This window comes from Pseudorca crassidens, chromosome 9 (genome assembly GCF_039906515.1).
Source record: "Pseudorca crassidens isolate mPseCra1 chromosome 9, mPseCra1.hap1, whole genome shotgun sequence".
Lineage (NCBI taxonomy): Eukaryota > Metazoa > Chordata > Mammalia > Artiodactyla > Delphinidae > Pseudorca > Pseudorca crassidens.
The window spans coordinates 101,030,060-101,047,531 of record NC_090304.1 but is presented as its reverse complement, the minus strand read 5'-3'; the positions used below and the strand labels follow the sequence as shown (position 1 = coordinate 101,047,531).

General features: G+C 44.7%; 1 protein-coding gene across 1 annotated transcript; it reads left to right on the top strand.

The window, feature by feature from the left end:
- Positions 1-200: 200 nt before the first annotated feature.
- Positions 201-17,052, top strand: TMEM218 (transmembrane protein 218). The gene is made up of 4 exons (XM_067751460.1): positions 201-373; positions 9,575-9,790; positions 10,639-10,741; positions 14,097-17,052. Exons 1-4 carry the CDS (start codon positions 318-320, stop codon positions 14,229-14,231), a joined length of 510 nt encoding a protein of 169 aa, XP_067607561.1. The 5' UTR covers positions 201-317; the 3' UTR covers positions 14,232-17,052.
- Positions 17,053-17,472: the final 420 nt, after the last annotated feature.

Here is a 17,472-nt window from a genome sequence, read left to right as displayed (position 1 = left end):
CTGACCAATGGTCCCGTGGGTTACCTAAGGGACGGTGTGATTGACAACGGGGTGGGGCGAGCGTGGGGAGCCAGGACTGTCTCTATCCAATAGAACATGAGGCCGGTTCCAGGACCAACAGGCACCGACCAATCGGAGTGCGTAACGGAGGGCGACGTGCCCACCCACCACGCTCCGCGTTGCCCGGAGCCGCGGTGGGTGTAAGCAAATGAGGGGGAATTTGGGAGTTGAAAGAGCGGCGCTGATTAGCCAATCCGGAATTGCCTGGATGAAAGCCCACTTGTGATTCGCCCTGAGTAGACCAAATCCCCTGTGGGATGAAACAGGCCGGACTGAGAGGTGTGAGTAGGGGACCCGGGAAATGGGGAGCCAGGTGAGGGGGGTGGGGGTGGAAGTGAGATGAGTGGAGGTGGCCGCGGAGAGGAGAGAATGGCAGGGGATGGGGCTGAGACGGCTAGAGGAAGGCGTGGGCGGATGGCGGTGCAGGGACCTCTCAGGCTACCCTCACCGCCGATCTGGACCCAAGGCCTGGCGGCCAATAATTGCTGAATTGGGGGTGGAAAAGGCAGGAATGCTTTATTTCTCATGCTCTTAAGAAAGTGAAATGTCAGTGCCCGATTCGAAATACCTTGTGACCGAAACCTTAATCTCTCTCCCAACTACTGGTAGATAGCGGGCGAAAATTCTGAAGATGAGATCTGTGGGCACTGTTTTCCTGTCGCCAGTTTGAATCTGCGACGGGGGGGGGGGGGAGGGAAATTAGACTAATACCTTCTCCCAGTTAAGGGAGGACAGAGTTGGGTTTTGGGGGAGGGCTCCTTCTTATGAAAGAGAAAACCTAAAACGTTATCTCCATTCAGGAAGATGTAAGAAGTTTGCCGTGCTTCCTCAGTCATGCCCTATTCTTAGTTTATAATTTAACTAAAGTCAGTGTGATCACTAGGAGTATAAGAAGGTTAACTCCAAATCTCAAGCTTTTAAACACTTTCCCCCCAAATATTAAAGGCCCAGAACTGGTCCTGAACAGTTGGTCTACACAGTGTTATTGTCCATTATTTGCCTCTGCTCTGGCTGAGGCCAGTCTCCACATTATTCCCCAGATACTCAGTGGCCAATCTTGTCTCACCCTCTTTGTTCAAACTGTTTTCTCTCCGTGGATCCCCTTCCATTTCTGATTCACCTTTCCCATTCCTACCCATATGCCAGGGCCCAGCATTAGTTCTAGCTGTACCATGAAGACCCACAGTAACTCCAGCCAAAGCAATATTTCCCCCAAATAATACAAGTGAAGAAGTGCTCTGAGGACGACAGTGCTCTTGCAGATATGTAGTAGTAGTAGTATTTTTTTGGGAAATTAACTATAAATTAAGTTTGGCACATTGTCATATCTTTCTTTAGTGTTTCCTAATTGTTTCATTTGCTGTTGATGTTAACGAACCACAGGCTATTAAGGCAAGAGTGACATCACATTTCCTTTGTATCCTCAAAGTCCCTACCAGTGCTTAAATCAGACGGAGAAAGACAAATATCGTATGATTTCACTCATACGTGGAATAAACAAACAAAAATGAACAAACCAAACCAAACAAGAAGAAGACATAGATCCAGAGAACAGAGTAGTGATTATCAGAGGGGGAGGTGGGGAGGGTGCAAAATGGGTAAAGGGGATCAAATGTAGGGTGACAGATGGAAACTAAATTTTTGATGGTGGCACACAGTAGGGCATATAGAAGTGGAAATATAATGTTGTACACATGAAACATATAATGTTATAAACCAATGTTACCTCAATAAAAAATAAATCTTTAAGAAAGAAAAAAGGAAACAGTGGGTTACAGGAGTGAACTGCCCTTCTGGAAGATTCTTCTTCATTTTCCTTTATAGCTGTTCCAAACCTTCAAAGATAATTGGGCGGGGGGTCACTTGCACACTTTTTTTCTACTTTAAACACTTCAATAAGGTTTGAATTTTAAAATATTAGGATAATGCCTCTACTTTTATAATGAAATAAAATGCAAGTCTGGGAAAAATCAATTGTCACGCTACCAAAATGCCATCGATGTGTCATCATCTGTTAACGCGCTGACAGAAAATGGGGAGCAGTGTATCCGGATTACACCCTTCCACCCTTTTTCCTGCATGCTTCTGTGATTTGAAAGCGCATAGCGACTGTTGTCCTTTAAACACACCACTCGGGCCCCCAGCAGGCAGCCCTCCAGTGCCAGCTTCTGCACTGGGGTCAGTACCTCCTAATTCCTGCAGATTCTAAGCAGGGCTCATTCTCTTTCCTTCCTCCCTCCCCAGAGACAAACGCTCTTCTGAAATTGCTTTCCATCATTTATGCCCACGTTTATGTTTACTGTATATGTGTAGCTCATAAACTATATGTATATTGCTATTTAGGTATTTTTAAAATTTTAAAGATACAAGTAGCATAGTACTGTGGGCTTCATTTTGCAACTTGCTTTTAGACTCAATATTGTTTTGAGATACATTCATTTCAATAAGGCTAGCTCAAGTTCATTCATTTTAAGTGTTCATTCTGAGTATGTAATACCCATTCCCTTACTGATGGACATTTAGATTTTTTCAGATGTTTTGCTATTATGAACACCCTTCTACCTGTCTCTTTATGCCAGAGTTTATCTAGGACCATGGTTCTTTAAGGGGATGGTAATGCCCCTTTGGTCATTTTGGAATTCGTGAGGGCACCTCTGGTTATTATTGTGATTTTGGGGACACTACCAGGGTTTACAAAGAAGGTCTGGGGACGTTAGAAGTCCTGCAGTACACTGGACAGCCCCTCACAGTAAAGAATTGTCCTTCCTCCTGCACAACTTTTGAGGGTCTCACAGGATACTCATTTATAATGTGAGCCTAGAACCTAACTCCATTTTTTGTATAAACATAATGTATTTTTTGGCACAGTTTAATATAGTAAAATTTCCAGGAATGCACTCTAATGTAAATCAAGGGGAAAGTATGCTTATTTGTGGTTTGGAACTTTTTAACAAGAGTTGTTCATCGCTCTAGAAAACCCCGTACCTGAAGGCAGCCCAGCTCGTGGTATTTGAGTTGCCGTATAACACACCTACATCAGCCAGCATTTGTAGCTTTTGCGTTCATGGTGATTCTAAGTTTAGGTGCGAGCATCTGAGTGCGTTACTTCCTTATGTATTCTAGTGTAGTCAGCCTGAACATTTGTATATTTAAACATATGCTGTTTTATTATGAATTACTTTCCATTTAAAATTGGCTTCTGCGTATGATATAAAGTAGAGATCTGGTTTTATTCTTTTCTGATTGGATAATCACTTGTCCCAACACTATCTATGAAATCCTCTACCCACTGAGTATAAAGCCAACTCTGTCTTGTGCGAAGTTCTCATAAATGCATGGATCTGCTTCTGGGTTCTCCGTTTTATTCCACTGGCTCACGTGTCTTTATGCCACTATCACACTGTTTTAATTACCTTGGTTTTATAATGTGTCTTGCAGCAGTTGGTAACACGAAAGGCAAGTTTCCATCCTGTTCTCAAAATTGTTTTCGCTATTCTTGGGCTTTTGCTTTTCCATATGAATTTAGGATCAGTTTTCAAGTTCCACAAAAAATTACTTTGAGATTTTGGTTAGAATTGCATTGAACTGATAGATTAAGGAAAATTGAGATATTTCAATATTAAACCATCCCATCCATTCAGGAACATGGGTTATTTCTCTATTCAGGCCTTTTAAAAATATGTATCTTCAAATAAAGTTTTATAATTTTTGCTATAAAAATCTTCATGGGCTTCCCTGGTGGCACAGTGGTTGAGAGTCCACCTGCCGATGCACGGGACACGGGTTTGTGCCCCGGTCTGGGAAGATCCCACATGCTGCGGAGCGGCTAGGCCCGTGAGCCACGGCCGCTGAGCCTGCGCGTCCGGAGCCTGGGCTCCGCAACGTGAGAGGCCACAACAGTGAGAGGCCCACGTACCGCAAAAAAAAAAAAAAAAAACTTCACATCTTTTGTTGGATTTATTCCTACTTATACATGTATACTTATTCATACACACATCTTTTTATTGCAAAAGTTTCAAATATATTCAGAAGTACAGAAAATAGTATAGCAAACATTCATGTATTCGCCACCCAGCTTCAACAGTTAACTCATGACCAGCCTTGTTTCATATTAGCCCCCGTCTTCTCCTCTCCCCTGAATAATTAAAAAGTTCCCAGACATCGATTTCTCTTATCTCTGGTGTGCGTGTGTGTGTGTACCTGTATATCAGAAATAATCTTTTAGCAATATAACCACAACACCATCGCATTTTTTAATTAATTAATTAATTTATTTATTTATTAATTTTTGGCTGCACTGGGTCTTCGTTGCTGCGCGTGGGCTTTCTCCAGTTGCAGCGAGCGGAGGCTACTCTTCGTTGCGGTGCATGGACTTCTCATTGCAGTGGCCTCTCTTGTTGCGGAGCACGAGCTCTAGGCGAACTGGCTTCAGTGGTTGCAGCAGGCGGGCCTCAGCAGTTGCAGTATGCGGGCTCAGTCGTTGTGGCTCACAGGCTCTAGAGCGCAAGCTCAGTAGTTATAGTGCATGGGCTTAGTTGCTCCATGGCACATGAGATTTTCCCGGACCAGGGCTCGAACCCATGTCCCCTGCATTGGCAGGCGGATTCCCAACCACTGCGCCACCAGGGAAGTCCCCACATTTTTTAAAAAACAATATTTTTCATTTAAAAACTAAACAGCAATTCCTTAATATCATCAAGTATCCAGATACTGTTCAGATTTCCCCAGTCATCTCATACAAGTTTTTGTATAGTTGGTTTGTTTGAATCAGGACCCAAACAAAGCCCATATATTGCATTTGTCTGGTATATCTCTTCAGACTTTCTTTGAAGTAAACTTTTTTGGAAAAAAAAAAAAGGTATAATGCACATACCGAAAAATATGCAAATCAGAAGTGTACAGCTAGATACAATTTAACAGAATTAACAAAGCCATGTAACCAACACCCAGATGAAGAAACAAAATTTCATAAGCACCCCAGAACCCCCTTCAGACCCCCTCCAGTCACTACTTTCTACAAGGGAACCACACTCCTGACTTCTAACCCCAAAATTAGTTTGACCTGGTTTTAAACATTATATATGTGGAATTATACAGTATGAACTCTTTGGCCTTTAGCTTTTTACACTCAATATTTGCGAAACACCCACATTGCTGGGTATAGTTGTAGTTTGTTCATTTTTGCTGCTTTCTACTATTCCATTGTATGAATGAAGAGATTGTATGTATAATACCACACTTTATCTATTCGACTGATGGATATTTAGGTTGTTTCAGTTTTTAACTATTTCAAATAGGGCTGCGTTGAACTTTTGTACATGTCTTTTAGTGAACTTATGTGTATATGTCTGTCGGGGACACACCCAGGAAGAGACGAGCTGAATCTAGGGTTCATGGACATTCAGCTTTATTAGATATTACCAAGGAGTCTCCAAAGCGGTAGTAACAACTACTGGTAGTCTACTGGTAGACACTCACCAGCAGGGTATGAGGGTTCCAGTTACTCCACATCTTTGTCAACACTTGGTGTTATCTGTCATTTTCATTTTAGCCGTTCTGGTAGGTGTCTAGAGGTACTGCATTTTGGTTTTCATTTGCAATTTCCTGATGACTAATGAAGTTGGGCACCTTTTCACATATTTGTTGGCCATTTGTATATCCTCCTTGTCAAGTGTTTATTCTTAGCTGCTTGATCTATCAGTTTCTGAGAGAGGTATATTAAAATCTTGCACGAAATTTGTGGGCTTTTCCATTTATTGCGGTGATTCAGTTTTGGCTTTATATGTTTTGAGGCTTTGTTTTAGGTTCATGTGTTTTGAGTTGTATTTTTTTGTTAAATTATTCCTTTTGTGACTGTCGTTATTAATAATTTTCAAAGCTTTACATTCCGTTTTGCTTGATACTGATATTGCTTTACCAGACTGTATTTTGTTTTGTTTTGTTTTTTTCTTTTTTTTGGTAATTGTGGTAAAAAACACATATATAAAATTTACTACCTTAACCATTTTTGAGTGTTCAGCAGTGTTAAGTATATTCACATCATTGTGTAACAGATCTCTAGAACTTTTTCATCTTGCACAACTGAAACTCTGTATCCATTGAACAATTCCCCTTTTCCCCTCTTTTTGTTTTGGTAGTATTTGCTTTGTATGTCTTTTTCACTCTCTTTATTTTCAGCCTCTCTCTCATTATGCTTTCTGCACAGCTTTTATAAAGAGCTGTTCAAAAAAAAATCTAATATAAGAATCTCTTTTAATAGTCAAGTGTAATCTGCTTACATTTACTATGATTACTGTTATATTTGGGCTTATTTTTACAGTCTTATTCTGTATTTTCCTTTGTTTCTTTCCACTCCTGCCTTCTGCTTTCTCCCTTTATTTTTCTCACTCTACTAGTATGGAAGTTATTCATCCTATTTATGTTATCTGGTGTTTAACATGCATGTTTAGCTTAACAAAGCCTATAGGTAAAATCATTAACTCTCACCTCCTCAGAGCAAAATAATAACTATGGAATGATTTAACTTTGAGCTGTCCTTTCTCACCTTCCACTTGTCGACAAATATTTTAATTCTTCCTTGTTTTTAACTCATCAAGAAATTAGTCCTTATCATTAAAGAAGTCTTTACTGTCAGTATTTACTAATATTTTTCTCACCTTTCCTCCTTACATCTCACACCTTCTTTCTCAGTTCATTTTCCTTCTTGGTGAAGTATATCTATGCGAGCTGAACTCCATTCCAGTCTTTGTATGTCTGAAAACCTCTATTTTACACTCACTCCAGTGGGAACCTTGCATGCTGACCTCCCTCCAGAGAGGTTTCCATCTGTCTATGCTGGGATCCCATGGGCTTCTCACTGTTCGTGTAGTTTTCATGTTACTCTTACTACTTGGGATTCCCACACCTCCGTGCTAGTGGGATCCGAACCCGTCTCCCGCATGTGATGAGGGATGGGGATGCAGATTTCTCTTGGGTTGTTCTTTTTTCACCCATAGGCTCAGGTACTTGGCCCGCTTTCTTCCAGCCACGTCAGCATCAAATTTTTTAGTCCCTGTTTCAAAGACAGCTGAGCCCTTACAGAGCCCATTTTTATACCTTGTTCTCAGTTCTAGTTCTCTGTATCATGGGTCTGAGGCCTCACCTGTTGAGGAAAGGACCACTCCTAAGGTTTGCACCTGGTTCCAGGACCCCTGCAGGTCTTTGGGCTCAGCTCCTGCGTACTATCCAGGCTTTGAGTTACATTTTTGTTTATAGTACTTAAGGATTTCCCTTTATTGCTTTCAAGCTGCGCTGTGTATTAAATTCTTTTCATCTATTTTATTAAGCCTTTCTATGTGTTTGCTGTTGTGTGGGGTAATTCCCGTGTCAGCTCTGTCCAGCATATTGACCAGAAGCCACAGTCATCTTTCTCTAAAATTAGATACGATCCCATCACTCCTTCATTGGACTTTTGTGGGCTTGTTAGCACTGCTTCATGTATTCATCCAACAAATATCTATTACTTACAACCTCTGTAGAAAAGAACCAGCGAGACTGTAGTGAGCAAGATACAAAGTCTCTGCCCTCCTGGAGTTTACTATTCCAGCTGGAGAGACAGAAAGTAAACCTGTGAACAATAAATCAGAATGTGAACTACAGTTTGCGAAGTGCCCTCTGAAGGGACTAGGGTGAAGGTGGGTTTCTTTAGCTATAGGATGGTCAGGGAAGACCGCTCTGAGGACGCTGTGTTTAAAGCTGGGTCAGAAGCATGAGGAGAAGCCAGTCCTGCAAATGGTAGGCGGCTTCTTTGCGGTCAGGGGTTCATTCCAGGCAGTGGAAACAGCAGGCACAAGGACCCAGAGATGGGAAAACCCTTGGCATATTGAGTTACTGAGGACACCCGACACCCCTGTGTCTAATGAGGGGAGAATGGGCAAGGGGGCCACGCCCATCTGCGGCCAGGCCTCTCTGCCCACCTCTCCCTTACTCTGTCCTCTGGCCATGGTTCTCTCCTAAATGGGCCCATGCAGAGTCACCTCCTTTGTAAAGCCCTTCTCACATCTCAATTCCCATTGCACTTTGTTTTTCCTACTGATCAGAATGGAAAGTTGTCTGCATAACAGTGTTCTCCAATAGGTCTTAAGCTTCTGTCAGAAGAAATGTCTTGTTTACCTTGTGATCCCCAGCTTGTAGCAATGCTCTACAAGGTAGGTGCAAAATAAATGTTGACTGGGACTTCCCTGGCAGTCCAGTGGTTAACACCCCACGCTTCCAATGCAGGGGGCGCGGGTTCGATCCCTGGTTGGGGAACTAAGATCCCACATGCCTCTCCGTGTGGCCAAAAAAATAAATAAAATAAATAAATGTTGAGTGAATATATGTGGGGTTTTGTTGGTTAGCAGTTCATGCTTAGGACTTACTTTCCAATATCTTTATAACAGAAATTCTCATAGGTAATCATTTTTGTGGTATTTAAGCCATTAGGGTAAAGAAAACCATCAGCCTGAGGAGGAAATTGTTTGCTTAAGGCTTGCCTCTGATACTGAAAGGGAAAATCAGGGGAGGTACTATATGGTGTTACCCTGGAGTGGGTTGAATGGTGGCCCCAAGAAAGATATGTCCACATCTTAACCCCTGGAACCTGTGAATGGGACAGGTTTATTTGCAGATGCAATTAAGTTAAGGATCTTGAGATGAGATCATGATGGATCATTTGGGTGGAACTAAATCCAATGACAAGTGTCCCCATAAGAGATGGGACAGGAAGAAGACAGAGACACAGGGGAGGCCATGTGAAGACAGAGGCAGAGATTGCAGTGATGCAGCCACAAGCCAGGGAACACCTGGGGCCGCCAGGAGCTGGAAGAGGCAGGAAGAATTCTCTCTTAGAGCCTTTGGAAAAAAGTGTGACCTGGCTGACACATTAATTTCAGAATTCTGGCCTCCAGAACTGTGAGAGTATAACTGTCTGTTGTAAGCCACCGGGTTTGTTAATACTGTCCCATCACATCATACCTCAGTTACGTCTTCTGTAACGTGGATATGGTACCTACCTCAGAAGCTTATTGCCATGATTGAATGAGCTATATTTGTAAGGTACTTAGCACAAGTGAATGTTCAGGAACAGTGATGGCTCTTCTTCTTCTGCAAGGATTAGGAGTTCTGTCTTGTGATTGCCTGCTGAGTCACAGCTCGCACCACAGACTTAACCCGAGAGCTACGACTTCTCTTGGGCCCTGGAGCCCTCAGGTCCTGGTACCTTTTACAGCCCTCGGTTAGGGTTTTGTATCAGGGGAGAATCCAGCTTGTGGGTTGTGGGAAGACAAACTCAGATTCCGAATTTGAAATGACCCACATGGAGCAGAAAGCAGCTTCTCAGTCCTCACCAAAAAGAAAGGTTTGGGTTCTAAATTTGTAATTCCTATTAAGGGACTCGACATTCCCAAAGACCTGTATTGACGAATCCTCCTACCACAGCAATCATCAAAAATTCCCCAGAATGAATTGGGACTTTCTGTGTTTGACCACCCACCAGGAAACCCAGGAGCGCACGGAAGCCTGGCGGTACCCACAGCACCAGGGACAGACAGCTCATCGGGCCAGGGGGTCCAGGCCTGCAGCTCTCAGCTGCCCCCCGCCGCATGGCTGGCACCGTGCTGGGCGTGGGGGCTGGCGTGTTCATCCTCGCCCTGCTCTGGGTGTCAGTGCTGCTGCTGTGTCTGCTGCTATCCAGAGCCTCAGGTATAGCTAGGTAAGGCCTTCTCTCCAGCCAGGAGTCCCAGGTAAAAGCAATTAGAAGTGCAATCACTGATGCTCATGAAACGTTTAGAATTCAGAAGCTCATTGTTGTAATTACTGGCAGTTTGAATGAGTTGCATTTTCACGTCATCATAAGGACTAACTGCGTTATTTATGCTCGGATGCAGAGGTGGGAGGAGAAGGGGAGTGGTATCTGTCAGCTCTCAGTGTTGAGGAGATGGGGACACAGGGGATGGAAAGAGAATCCGCTTTCACTGCCTGTTGAGTTTCTTGGGGTTGTATGTGTGCGTGTTTCTTAATTGTTGAGATTTACAGCAGGCACTGGGTCCAGCCCCTAAGGCTCCCGACCTGGGCCCTGGGACGCTGAAGAGTCGTAGGTGACTTGGGCTGGCATTGACTTAAGAAAGAATCAGGCCATAAACTGACTCTAAGGTCACCATGGAGTCACATTCCCTGGCCAGACAGTGTAGGTACAAATCAGCAAGTTACATCATTTACTAAAGTTTTCTGGTTTAAAACACGGCACTTGGGGGATGAGCTGCTTCACTTTTTCCTGATCATGACTGCACAGAGGCAAAGATAAAAACCACCAATTCCCATTCTTAGGAATTTGGAGTTCCCAGGAATAAACAGGAACGCATCCCGCTGGTACCTGTCTGGGAAGAAGGGTTTGGGGATGAAGGGGAAAACATTTCTAAATTCCCTGGGCGGTGTGGGCAGCACACTGGGCCCTGTTAATGGACTGAAACAGGATATCCGCCCAGGGAAGAGCCAGTCCCGGCCTAGCTGAATAGAGAGGAGACTGAACAGTGCTTTTAACCCTCTGTCTTTCACTCCCAGGTTCTCCGTCATTTTCGTGTTCCTCGGTGCTCTGATTATCACGGCGGTTCTGTTGCTCTTCCCCCGAGCCAGTGAATTCCCAGTTCCTGAGGCTGAGATGAAGGTAAAACCATGGGTTTTGTTTTGCATCCTGAGTTGTGTCTCTTCTTTCTCTTGCTCTGGACCTCCATCCTGCCCCACATGGTCCCTGATGCCAGGAGGGCGGAAATGTGTTAGAAAAATTGTAAAGTTGAAACCAGGATCGGGGGAGCTCAGAGGGAGTTTTAACCCCCTCCCCCCTCCCCCAGGAAGAGACAGTTCTTCCGATGCCCCCTTGCGCCACCCCCAGGCAGCTATTTGCCTAATCTGTTCTCGTCTCCAGTTTGCATCAAGTGGAAAGAGCCGTAAGCCCAGAAGCCACCTCGTGGTGTGAGGGCCGGAGCCGAGCAGACAGGCGGGAAGAGCCTGTCCTGAGTAAGAGGCTCCCACTCCTGCTGGCCTTGGCTCAGAAACTCGCATCCCGGGCAGCACGTAGGCAGTGCTCTCCGGTGCTGAACGACATGCTTTTTCACCTCCGTGTGTTTGCGTTTTTCCACTTGTGGCATGGAGCGAGCACTGTCCATAGAGAAGAGCAGTGAGGAAGGAGGGGAGCTTCTCTGGAAAGCGGAAGTTGTAGAGGTTGGTGCGTTTAATACTAACAGCCTTTGGCGAGGCCCCTTTGGTCCTCGTTTCTAGAACCACATCTCCCAGCACCTACCTGTCTACGTGGATTTTTACCATCTCTCCTAGACCCCACCCATTCTGGTTCATTCCTGACTGGGGCTCTGGCTTTGCCATACAGAGCTGGTCTCAGGTCCCCACGATCTTGATCACAGTATTGACTTCCTGTGTCCCATTACTTTTTCGAGCAGCTTCTTTCCTCTGTTTTAATTTTTAAGCTGTCACGGTGATAACAGCTAACGTTTTTTAAGGCATCACTGTGTGCCAGGTCCTGTGCTAAGCCTGTCGTTTACAAGCTCTCATTTAAACCTCAGGACAACCCTAAGTGGTATGACACAGGTGCTGTTAGTGTCCCCAGTTCATAGGTAAGGATGCCGAGGCTGGAAGGGGTTAGGGTAACTTGCCCAAGATCATACATGTATAGGAAGAGGCAGAGCAAGGATTCAAGCTGAGGTCTGTCTTCAAAACCTTCCTTGTTGGGGACTCCACAGAATATTAGGGGCCTTCGCAGCAAGTGCAGAGGCAACCATTTTGACACTAGACACTAGACTAAACAAAATGATGTAACTCCTGAACACAAAATGATGTAACTCCTGAACTAAAATCGGCACACATTTCCAGTTCTATCTAGGACTGACCGTGGCAAAAGGGAGGAAATTCATTCTGAAAATTCCAAGGGAAATAATACTTACCACACAAAACTGAGGAATTATTTTCATACATGCCAGGGTTTTTTTGGTCACCATTTGGAAACCACTCTGACTGTGTCAGGACTGTGTGTGTGAGCTGGGGCGCAGACTCCCACCCTGGTTTTCCTGTCTAAAATGGGGAGAGCGGTGAAGGCTGCGTATTTCTGGATTGCTGTGGATGTGAACATTGGAAGAAGGGCACAGAGTAAACACTGTTTCAAAATCAATCCCTCTTTCCTCTGTCATATGAGTTTCAGACCCAGGAGAGCAGAATGGGCTTTGAGCAAAATATGTTCGTCAGCATGGCCAGCAGGATCTCATTTTCAGGTTTTGAGCACCAGCTCCTTCAGCAGCTTGGCTCAATACTGTATCAATAATACATGGCCTGGGCCTTGCTCACCCAGGCCTGCTAATTGGCTAATTAAAAAGGGAACCCTGTCGAACCAGCAAACATGCAGCTCGCGAAAGACTTGTTCAGTCCTGGAGCCAAGGTCAAGGTTATGTTAAAGCTATCTCAGCAAGCTGACCTTTGTTGTAAGTCGGCTGTCAGGGTAATCTCTGGAGCAGCCCTTTCCTTCTTGGTGTCTTTGGAACTCAGGGATCACAGCAGAGCTCGGACTTGACAGGTGCTTTGTGTATCGCCACTGTATTAGTTACCTACTGCTGCTGTAACAAATGACCACGAAATTAGTGGCTTACAACACAAATTTACTATCTTATATAGTTCCGTAGATTAGAAGCCCCAAATCAGCCTCACTGGGCTAAAATCAAGGGGTTGGCAGGGCTGTCTTCCTTTCTGGAGGTTCCGTGGAAGAATGTTTCCTTGCCCTTTCCTGCTTCCGGAGGCCACCCTCGGCTTGCAGTCCTCTTGCTCCATCTTCAGAGCCAGCAAAGTAACGTCTCTCTGACTCTGCCTCCGTCCTCACATCCTTCTCTCTGACCCTCTCTCCTGCATCCCTCTACCACTTCTAAGGACCCTTGTGATTACACTGGGCCACTGTATTGGACAGTTCGGGCCAATCTCCCTATTTTAAGGTCAGCTGATTAGCAACCTCAATTCCATCTACAACCTTAATGCTCCTTTGTCATGTAATTTAACATATTCGGACTTTCTGGGGATGAGGATGTGGACATTTTAGGGCCATTGTTCTGTCAACCACAGTCGGCCTTCAGGTATTTTGGGTTCTCTTCAGGTGCTGGGTTCTGGAATCTTCCGGAAGCTGTGAAGTCCCCAGTCACTTGGTTTGTGCTGCTTCTCCCTTAAGTCTGTAGATTAAACTGCTTTTTCCTGCCCGGACTTAAGCAGCACCATTTGGATCTGCGGAAAACAGAGCTCTGGCTGTGAACAGTAGACAAGCAGGGAGGGCCAACACCAATCATAGGTTTATGTCAGCAAAGACCAACAGTTTCGGGGCCTCAAGTACAACTGGTTGTCAAGCAGCCACTGTACGAATTGGGGCAAGTTATCTCTCCTCTTCGTGTTTCAGTATCTCAGGAAAATGACTGTTTCCCCCAACCCTTGGAATGCTGGCTTACGAATTTTAGGGTTCAGAACTCTTCTGATGAAAGTTTTAGAGTCACCTTTTCATTTTGAAAATGACATCTCCTGAGTTGGCAATGGGTTGATGATGTGAGGGCTTGGGTCCTGGGTGTGTGGGGTTTATTATACTGTCGTATCTTTATGTATGTTTAAAATTCTCCATGATGAAAAGTTGACAGCCACTTAATGAGCCTTTCAGAGACCAAGCAAGCAAACTTCTCATTAACTCTTTCCGAGAACTGATTTCAGAACAGAAAAGAACTCGTCCAGGGTCTTCAGAGTGTTTGTGAACCTCCTACTGGAGCCATTTGTTCCCTGGACTTCATTAAGCCTCTCTTTATCTTGTATTTCTGGCTCAGCACGTTGAAAAAAGGTTCTTTCTTATCCATTTGCAGGGTAGACTCAGGGCAGGATGTTACTGTAAGTTACAAATATGGACAGACTCTGGGCCCATTCATCAGAGATTACAGATGAGCACAGCCGGGGTGCGGAAGTGACAGTAATTTCGTTTTTGATGGTTCTTTCTCCAGATTGTAGATGCCTTTTTCATTGGCCGCTATGTCCTGCTGGCTTTCATCACTCTTGTCTTCCTTGGGAGCCTTTTCTTGGTTCTAATCCATCACATCGTGGAGCCAATCTATGCCAAACCACTGCGGTCCCACTGAGCCATCTTCAGGAAAACCAAGACCCTGTTCTTTCCCTCGCTTTGATGTCATTGATGAGCAGAAAGGTATTGTTTGGAGTCTTGTTTTGACAGCCTTCCTGCCTAAAGATTGGAGGATCATCTCTTCATCACTAAGACAAATCCCTTGAGTCCTGGCTTCCAGAAACAGGGTTGCAAAATTGCCCCTGGGGAGAGATTCTCACCAGCTTAAGAGGGATATTGCCATCTTCTTAGCACCTGTACCTCAGATTTTCCATCTCTTTTGAAAAGGAAATAGCAACAGGGATCTGCTTAGAGTAGGTTTTCAATGAAGACTTCAGTAAATGAATTTTGGGAAAAGGGGCACTTTGGCTTCTGCTGTCAAATCGACAGAAGAACTTGGTCCTTTTTGATACTATGAAAAATTGTTAGTTACGAGGTCAAGATCATTTGGGAAAGAAAGACAATCAAAGTTCAAAAGGTTATTTCAGTGTAATGACCTGGAGACGTATCCAGGCCCCGGTTATGGAGCACTCCGCATATCACGACACCGGGCTCCACAGAGGCCACGGTGTCGCTTCCCGCTGCTCCAAGAAAGCAAGCAACAGCAGCTGAAGGACTGGCTTTCACCTCGAACTCCTGGCCACAGCCTTCTAAACCTCGCATTGCTATATTTCAGGTTCACTCGGGGATTGGAGGCGGGGTATGGAAATGCCAGTTGTGTGTCCTGCTGCTCTGTCTCTCTGGATTCTTTTGCTTCCAGGATTTGGTGGCCTTTGTTGCCTTATTTGGTTACCATAAGAGTCCATTTGGGGTTACTGTCATCTCTTTCATCTTCGTAGCTCTTTCTCCAAAGCTGGTGAGGAATGTATATGCCCAGGCTTAGGTATAACTTTATACCTAAGCCCCCAGACCAAGTGAAATTTGTTAGTAACTAGAGGGGCTCCAGGCTGGTTCCATTTTGGAAGTCTCATCCTGGCTCCCTAGAGCTATTTGAAGAAGGAATTTCTGGCTTAAAATTAAGAACCAGAAAACAAGTTGGAAAAAGAACTTTGATTGAGTGCATGCTATAATGCCAGTAGTACACTAATCTTTTTTTTTTTTTTTTTTAAACACAGATGTAAATGACAGGCTTGTGTGTTAAGGGCAAAAATATGCTTCGTACAAAGGGTATTTTAGCTCAGCCTGGCTTCTGTAGATCCTGTAACTACCAGCAGTGGTGACATGAATGATGGGTCACCTACCTTCATACGCCACGAAGTCATGTCCAGCCCTGAAAACGACCCTCAGGGTTGGGATCAGAAGTAGAAGTCTGGGAGGGCACAACATGAATTTCACTGAGTTCTACATGGGGGACCCCGATAATCAGTGGCTAATACGGCAGCCCTTGTGCTCACGGCCTTCCTGGGGACAGAGCTTAGAGGGCATCCCTTAAATACAAACAAATCATCTCAGGGTCCCATTCATCCTTCTTTGATCAATGGCCTTAGCGCAGGTGGTGCCACCCGGAGGGGATCCCGCGGCAACGAGACTGTGGTGATCCCACTGTCTGGAAGCGGGGGAGGGAGAGTTCAGGGCTTCTATTTAAGAAGACAGGTTATTTCACAGCCTCTTAAAATTGCATCCTGACGAAAACCACATGAGCAGGACGCCACAACGTTCCCAGCGGAGACGTTTCTCTGATCCACTAGGTGGCGCTGTCGCGAGCCGGCAGAACACACTTGGTAATTTTTTTGACAAGTTCCTTTTATTTCTCACTGGTAAAACAGAAGTAAAGCTAACATTCTTTCCTGATGCATGGTATCGGATATTTAATCTAAGAATTCATCAGAGTTATTGTACGCTGTTCAGTTGCTAGGGAACGCACTGCCATTCATGCCTGCTGCACACAGCAGGTGTCGGCACTCACTCAGCGTTGACTGTGCTCGCACTGGGTGTGAAGCATGGTCCTGGTGGAGTAAATCCACCCCAGAATGAGGCTCTGAGGCATCCAGGCTGTCTTCCTCACTCCATCCTGGGATGAAGGGATCCAAACCATTTTTAAATGTTTTTATTCTAACATAAAGTAATCCATTTCTTGATCTGTTCTCTAAGACATCAACTTTTCTGTCAGCTCTATCCTGTTGCTGCTGCACTTGAAGGGTTTTGTTTTGCTTTGATTTTTATTCGTGTGTAAAGAAACCTGCTGCAATTATTTCACAGATGAGAGACAGGCAGAGAGATACAGGGGTTTAAAAAGTTGCCCAGGGGCTTCCCTGGTGGCGCAGTGGTTAAGAAGAATCCGCCTGCCAATTCAGGGGACACGGCTTCGAGCCCTGGTCCGGGAAGATCCCACGTGCCGCGGAGCAACTAAGCCCGTGCGCCACAACTACTGAGCCTGCGCTCTAGAGCCCGTGAGCCACAACTGCTGAGCCCACGTGCCACAACTACTGAAGCCTGCATGCCTAGAGCCCATGCTCCGCAACAAGAGAAGCCACTGCAATGAGAAGCCCGCACACCGCAACCAAGAGTAGCCCCCGCTCGCCGCAACTAGAGAAAGCCCGCGCGCAGCAACAAAGACCCAACGCAGCCAAAAATAAATAAATAAATAAAAATTTAAAAGTTGCCCAGCTTGTTAGTAGTGAGGCTCACACTTTGCATCGGGATCCTGACATTTCATTTCTCCGATGGTTTTAAGGATCCGTTTTGGCTTTCGAACAACTTCTTATTTTTACATTGGCTAACACTATTTCTTAGCTATGTGTACCCACCATTCCCCTGACCCGTATCCAAAAAATGTAAACGTTTCATTAAAGAATTCCTAATTAACAGTTATGGTACAAATAAAAAGCATTTTATCATGACTTCTTGGCATAAAGCTTCAAGTATTTGGCTCTTATTACATAGGAGCAAGTTACCAGACACGGGAATGGGAACCGCATGGAAATGAGTCTGGAGAAGCGCTGATTATCCTCGCGGGAGCATAAAAGCTCAGGATTGGAAGGGATGCTGTAGTCCATGGAGTTCAATCTTTCATCTCTATTTCCAACGCAATACTTCGGAATATTCTATTCTTCACTTGCTGAAATCACAATTTTTATTGTATTGAGCAAACACGTATGAGGCACTTTTCTAAGTGCCTTCTTAAGTATTAACTTATGTAATCCTTATAGCAACCCTGTGAAACAAGTGCTCTTAATACCCCCATTTCACAGATGGGGAACAGGCACAGAGGGGTGAAGGGGTTTGCTTGAGGTCACTCAGCTAGGGGTTAAACAGGACTC